The sequence below is a fragment of the Salmo trutta genome, chromosome 20 (assembly GCF_901001165.1).
Source record: "Salmo trutta chromosome 20, fSalTru1.1, whole genome shotgun sequence".
Taxonomy (NCBI): Eukaryota; Metazoa; Chordata; class Actinopteri; order Salmoniformes; family Salmonidae; genus Salmo; species Salmo trutta.
In genome coordinates, this window is record NC_042976.1 from 1,458,187 (window position 1) to 1,465,732 (window position 7,546).

The window sequence follows — 7,546 nt, forward strand, 5'->3', positions numbered from 1 at the left end:
GTCCTGAGAGCTCTGGAGCAGGTTTTCATCAAGGATCTCCCTCTGTCTTTTGCTCCGTTCATCTTTCCCTAGATCCTGACTAGTCTCCCAGCCCTTGCCGTTGAAAAACATCCCCACAGCATGATGCTGCTACCACCATGCTTCACTGTAGGGATGGTGCCAGGTTTCCTCCAGATGTGACACTTGGCATTCGGGCCAAAGAGTTCAATCTTGGTTTCATCAGACCAGAAAATCTTGTTTTTCATTGTGTCTTTTGGCAAACTCCAAGCTGGCTGTCATGTGCCTTATACTGAGGAGTGGCTTCTGTCTGGCCACTCTACCATAAAGGCCTGATTGGTGGAGTGCTGCAGAGATGGTTGTCCTTATGGAAAGTTCTCCCATCTCCACACAGGATCTCTGTCAGCGTGACCATCAGGTTCTTGGTCACTTCCCTGACCAAGGCCCTTCTCCCCCGATTGCTCAGTTTGGCCGGGCGGCCAGCTCTAGGAAGAGTCTTGGTGGTTCCAAACAACTTCCATTTAAGAATGATGGAGGCCACTGTGTTCTTGGCGACCTTCAATGCTGCAGAAATTTGTTTGGTACCCTTCCCCAGATCTGTGCTTCGACACAATCCTGTCTTGAATCTCTGGACAATTTCTACAACCTCATTGCTTGGTTTTTGGTCTGACATGCACTGTCAACTGTGGGACCTTATATAGACAGGTGTGTGTCTTTCCAAATCATGTCCAATCAATTGAATTTACCACAGGTGGACTCCAATCAAGATGTAGAAACATTTCAAGGATGATCAATTTCGAGTCGCATAGCAAAGGGTGTGAATACTTGTTTTTTATTCATAAATTTGCAAACATTTCTAAAAACCTGTTTTTGCTTCGTCAAATTTTTAATTTAATTCATTTTAGAATAAGGCTGTGACGTTACAAAATGTGTGAAAAGTCAAGGGGTCTGAATACTTTACGAATGCTCTGTATGTCTACATTTGGAATGGCAAATAAGCATTTATTCATAACGTTCATTCCCTTAACATCTGGTTTTCATAACCCATGGAAAAAAAATCTACCTAATAACACCTAATAGCAACAAATCAGAAGTAGAAATTATGGCTGGGATTCATTCAAACCCGCCATAGCAATGTCTTCATTTACAATATTCATCCCATGCCCACACACTTCTAATTCTGAAAGAATGAAAGCATACCTGTTGGGGGGAGTGGGGTGGGTCGCCCTGCTAGTAGTAGTAGTAGTAGGTTTTTAAGACAGTGCCTAAGACCAGTCTGTGAGTTACTTTGACCATTGGAAAAAAAGAGCAATCACAGGTTTTGATTGAATTGAGCCAGCGATCAGGCTGGTTGTACATGGGCTAAGAGGCCTGGTTGCAGATTCAGTCTGTATCAGGACCTCTCTCCACCCCGGGTAAAAGGCAGAATAAGATTAATTCATTTTGACAGGAGGGTGAATGAAATGCCAACAGCCAAAAGGTTAACCCCCCACTGACATGTGGAAAACACTAAGTTATGAGTGAGAATGACTTGACAGAGGAAACTGTTATTTGAATACCCAATTCTCTGTTCAGCTAAAATCGAGTCAAATATTAAGCCAACTTACCTCAATTCAACATAATACAAAACCGACCCTCCATAAACATGTCGTTGGGTATCATTTTGACAGCATGAGAAAATGTACGATAGAAAATGTATTTATTACAGTAGCTCACATTTCCTAAGACAATTGGCACACATGCTGATGGTTGGGAAGGCACTGGTACCCTATAAATCCCCAGGCGTATCTCTAATGTGAGACTATATATATATTATTTAAATCACAGGGTTGCATTGACAGGTGTGACTTGGCCATCTCAGAGTTGACTGTGTACTCTTTCTTTATTGATGAACTCTCTCCACTTCTGGACCGGAGGACTTCCCGCTGCGACCAGCCTCCGTAGCAGCGTGCTGGGCTTCAGATGGGGCACGTCAGGGTGGCTGTGGTGGTGGTTCAGCCTCTCCAGGATCCTGCCCAATCCCACCTGGCCTGCATGGAACATGGGTCCCCCGCGGTGCCGGGGCCAGCCGTACCCAAACACATAGATAGCGTCGATGTCTTCCGGCCCGGCGGCTACGGCATCCTGCAGGATGTTGAAGCCTTCATTGATCAGAGCGTAGAGACAACGTTCTAGGATCTCCTCCGGGGTGATGCTCCGGGCCACCAGGCCGTGTTCCGCCCTGTAATCGATTGACTGATTAATTGACTGATTGACGGACAATCCACCCAACCACCCATCCATACCAACCAACCCGGCGGGTAGCCTAACAATTAAGATCGTTCGGCCAGTAACCGAAAGGTCGCCGGTTCGAATCCCTGAGCTGACTAGGTGAAAAAAAACATTTGTTGATGTGCCCTTGAGCAAGGCACTTAACCCTAAAGGCTCATGTTAGTCTCTCTGGAGAACAGCGTCTGCTAAATCACTAACATGTAAATATATAGCCGTCCATTATTGTATATCCATTATACAGATAAACAGATTTAAAATCATTACAGATTTACCTGTAGGTCTCCAGGAAGATGTCTACCCAGGGGTCGGACCGCGCCACCCTGCCTCCAGGCCCGTCATACTGGTACCAGCCCTTCCCCGTCTTCTGGCCCAGCCGGCCCGCCTCGCACATCTGGTCAGGTAGCGGGCTGTACCGTCGTCCCTGGCGTGTCCTGGTTGACTCCACCCCTGGCCCTGTAAGCCCCGCCTCCTTCCTGATCCTCCAGCCCACATCCAGCCCTGATAGGTCAGACATCCGGAAAACGCCCATGGGGAATCCAAACTCTTCCAGCGCCTCGTCCACCTGCTGGGGCGTGGCTCCTTCCTCCAACAGGAAGTTGGCCTGTTCCAGGTACGGCTTCAACATCCGGTTACCCACAAAACCCGGACAGTTGCCCACGGCGACGCCGACTTTCCCCATCCTCTTGCCCAGCTGCATTGCCGTGGCGACCGCCTCCGGGGATGACCGTGGACCATACACCACCTCCAGCAACTTCATGACGTGGGCCGGAGCAAAGAAGTGCATCCCCACCACCAGGCCAGGGCTCTGGGTGACGGCAGCCAGCTGGTCGATGTCCAGGCCAGAGGTGTTGGAGCAGAGCAGGGTCCCAGGTCTACACACCGAGGCCAGATGCTTAAACACCTGCAGCTTCAGCGACATGTCCTCAAACACCGCCTCGATCACCAACTCCACCTGAATGATTGATTGAGTTTTATTTTTTAACATATGCAGACAGTACATGCGTCTAGAATAACACAATATACTATTGTGGTACCTTAAAATACATGATATAATTACAATACATGCTATAATTACAATACATGATATAATTACAATACATGCTATAATTACAATACATGATATAATTACAATACATGCTATAATTACAATACATGATATAATTACAATACATGATATAATTACAATACATGCTATAATTACAATACATGCTATAATCCAGAAATAAAACTTGTTCTACCTCACTAACGTCCTGCAAGTTGGAGCTGAAGGAGATAACCCCTGGGGGTGTGGCCAAGCGTCGTCGCCCCGCCTCTCTCTGCAGCATCGCCGGAACCACCCGACTGGCCTCTGCCAGCTGCTTCTCTTGGGTCTCCACGGCAACCACAGAGATGCCCGTCAGAGCCAGTGCCACAACGATGCCACGCCCCATGGTACCCAGACCTGGAGACAAAAACACAGACAGACACCAACAAGGACATGAGGACTTACAGCGCCTTTGAGGTTATCCACATTTTTGTTATATTATAGCCCGAATTTAAAATTGATTTAAATTGAGATTTGTCATCACTGGCCTACACACAATATACCCCATAATGTCAAGGTGGAATTATGTTTTTAGAAATGTTTACAAATTAATAAAACAAATTAAGTCTAAATGTCTCGAGTCAATAAGTAAGTATTCAACCCTTTTGTTTTGGCAAGTTCAGGAGTACATCATGAGTGTAATGGACTCACTCTGTGTGCAATAACAGTGTTTAACATGATTTATGAATGACTACCTCATATCTGTACCCCACACATACAGATATCTATAAGGTCCCTCAATCGAGCAGTGAATTTCAAACACGGATTCAACCACAAAGACCAGGGAGATTTTCCAATGCCTCACAAAGAAGGGCACCTATTGGTAGATGGGTAAAATTTAAAAAATAAAAAGCAGACCTTGAATATCCCTTTGAGCACGGTGAGGTTATTAATTACACTTTGGATGGTGAATCAATACACCCAGTCACTACAAAGATACAGGCGTCCTTCCTAACTCAGTTGAAGAAGAAGAAGGAAAACGCTCAGGGATTTCATCATGAGGCCAATGGTGACTTTAAAACAGTTACAGAGTTTAATGGCTGTGATAGGAGAAAACTGAGGATGGATCAACAACATTGTAGTTACTCCACAATACTAACCTAAATGACAAAACATGCATCTGGTTTGCAATAAGGCACCAAAGTAATACTGCAAATAATGTGGCAAAGAAATTTACTTTATGCCCTGAATACAAAGCATTATGTTTGGGGCAAATCCAACACAACACACAAGACTCTCCATATAGGAGTTGTTTCAGGAAACTAGCCATATGTCGCATGTCACTACTTTACAGGAGAGGCATTTCAATGTAAAACATTTTTTTTGTATATCAAAATGCTATTTTTTGGCAGAAATGCCTTTTGGCATATGTGAAACTTCATGTGCCTTAATAACAAACGTGTATGCCATCTGTAAATAAGAATACAATCGTTAAATTACGAGCCTAGTTGGTTTAGACACTGAAAAAGACAGGAACCTTCCCGCTAGCCCATGATTGGCTGAGATAATGAGTGGGCTGGACATGCCGGGAGATGAGTTCTGATTGGTCTGCCATGTAGCACGCTTCTGTCTATAACATGAGCTGCTCAGTATGTGTAGGTAATCCTTTATAAACCGGCTATTTCGAAAGATATCACAAAGAACTGCACAAGTGTTACTAATGTTTTCCACTTCCTGGAGGACTGAGTTTGAAATCAGTGGAATGCCAGGTGGAAGCAGAGTATGATAGCTAAGTAAATGGAGAAAATTCTGGCGATTGATTGTAAATAATGAGGAGGGAGTCGAAAAGAGAACACCTGTATCCTGATTACATCTTCAAACTAAGGACAACCACGGCATCCATGACAGAGACGGAGAAGCGTTCGTCCATGTATTTAACCAACTTTTAGTTTTGAAAACCCGGATTTAAAGAGTAGACTTTAGTAAAATAGAGGTTACCCCTCTCACCAATAACAGCAGCTTTACTGATGGTCCTGGCGGTGCTGTTGTCCCAGCTCGCCCCACTAGGTTACCCCTCTCACCAATAACAGCAGCTTTACTGATGGTCCTGGCGGTGCTGTTGTCCCAGCTCGCCCCACTAGGTTACCCCTCTCACCAATAACAGCAGCTTTACTGATGGTCCTGGCGGTGCTGTTGTCCCAGCTCGCCCCACTAGGTTACCCCTCTCACCAATAACAGCAGCTTTACTGATGGTCCTGGCGGTGCTGTTGTCCCAGCTCGCCCCACTAGGTTACCCCTCTCACCAATAACAGCAGCTTTACTGATGGTCCTGGCGGTGCTGTTGTCCCAGCTCGCCCCACTAGGTTACCCCTCTCACCAATAACAGCAGCTTTACTGATGATCCTGGCGGTGCTGTTGTCCCAGCTCGCCCCACTAGGTTACCCCTCTCACCAATAACAGCAGCTTTACTGATGGTCCTGGCGGTGCTGTTGTCCCAGCTCGCCCCACTAGGTTACCCCTCTCACCAATAACAGCAGCTTTACTGATGGTCCTGGCGGTGCTGTTGTCCCAGCTCGCCCCACTAGGTTACCCCTCTCACCAATAACAGCAGCTTTATTGATGGTCCTGGCGGTGCTGTTGTCCCAGCTCGCCCCACTAGGTTACCCCTCTCACCAATAACAGCAGCTTTACTGATGGTCCTGGCGGTGCTGTTGTCCCAGCTCGCCCCACTAGGTTACCCCTCTCACCAATAACAGCAGCTTTACTGATGGTCCTGGCGGTGCTGTTGTCCCAGCTCGCCCCACTAGGTTACCCCTCTCACCAATAACAGCAGCTTTACTGATGGTCCTGGCGGTGCTGTTGTCCCAGCTCGCCCCACTAGGTTACCCCTCTCACCAATAACAGCAGCTTTACTGATGGTCCTGGCGGTGCTGTTGTCCCAGCTCGCCCCACTAGGTTACCCCTCTCACCAATAACAGCAGCTTTACTGATGGTCCTGGCGGTGCTGTTGTCCCAGCTCGCCCCACTAGGTTACCCCTCTCACCAATAACAGCAGCTTTACTGATGGTCCTGGCGGTGCTGTTGTCCCAGCTCGCCCCACTAGGTTACCCCTCTCACCAATAACAGCAGCTTTACTGATGATCCTGGCGGTGCTGTTGTCCCAGCTCGCCCCACTAGGTTACCCCTCTCACCAATAACAGCAGCTTTACTGATGGTCCTGGCGGTGCTGTTGTCCCAGCTCGCCCCACTAGGTTACCCCTCTCACCAATAACAGCAGCTTTACTGATGGTCCTGGCGGTGCTGTTGTCCCAGCTCGCCCCACTAGGTAGACTCCACTTCCCCACCACCCTCTGGGAGAAGAAGGCATACTGCAGAGCTCGGGCCTGGCCGCTGTTGAACAGGGTGGCCATCAGCTCCCTCTCCTTCTCCATACCCTGGGCGTAAGGGAGAGAGGCAGCCGCCCTCAGAGCCTGAACACAGGCCACCGGAGCCAGGGCACCTCGGGAGCGCTGCCGGACCTTGGACATGACTTTGTCCAAGAGGGAGTCAACGTCTGGGGGGCAGGGACAGGGCAGGGTGCTCAGACGACGGGAATCCAGGGGCTGGCCTGAAACACACACACAGATGAGATGGCCTGAAACACACACACAGATGAGATGGCCTGAAACACACAGATGAGATGGCCTGAAACACACACAGATGAGATGGCCTGAAACACACAGATGAGATGGCCTGAAACACACAGATGAGATGGACTGAAACACACAGATGAGATGGCCTGAAACACACACACAGATGAGATGGACTGAAACACACAGATGAGATGGACTGAAACACACAGATTAGATGGACTGAAACACACAGATGAGATGGCCTGAAACAGACAGATGAGATGGCCTGAAACACACACAGATGAGATGGCCTGAAACACACAGATGAGATGGACTGAAACACACAGATGAGATGGCCTGAAACACACAGATGAGATGGACTGAAACACACACAGATGAGATGGACTGAAACACACAGATGAGATGGCCTGAAACACACAGATGAGATGGCCTGAAACACACACACAGATGAGATGGCCTGAAACACACACACAGATGAGATGGCCTGAAACACACACAGATGAGATGGCCTGAAACACACACAGATGAGATGAGAAGGACTGAAAACACACACAGACAGATGAGATGGCCTGAAACACACAGACAGATGAGATGGACTGAAAACACACACAGACAGATGAGA

The 7,546-nt window shown here is 47.7% G+C and overlaps 1 protein-coding gene across 1 annotated transcript in view; it reads right to left on the reverse strand.

Moving 5' to 3' along the window:
- Positions 1-978: 978 nt before the first annotated feature.
- The window catches only part of ehhadh (enoyl-CoA, hydratase/3-hydroxyacyl CoA dehydrogenase), a 23,529-nt gene continuing 16,961 nt past the window's right edge, over positions 979-7,546 (reverse strand). Inside the window, exons 6-9 of the mRNA XM_029701994.1 lie at positions 6,558-6,899; positions 3,507-3,709; positions 2,541-3,220; positions 979-2,218 (exon numbers count right to left, since the gene is read on the reverse strand). Coding sequence (XP_029557854.1) covers positions 1,855-2,218; positions 2,541-3,220; positions 3,507-3,709; positions 6,558-6,899 — 1,589 coding nt within the window. The 3' untranslated portion in view covers positions 979-1,854. The remainder of the gene's footprint in view (positions 2,219-2,540; positions 3,221-3,506; positions 3,710-6,557; positions 6,900-7,546) is intronic.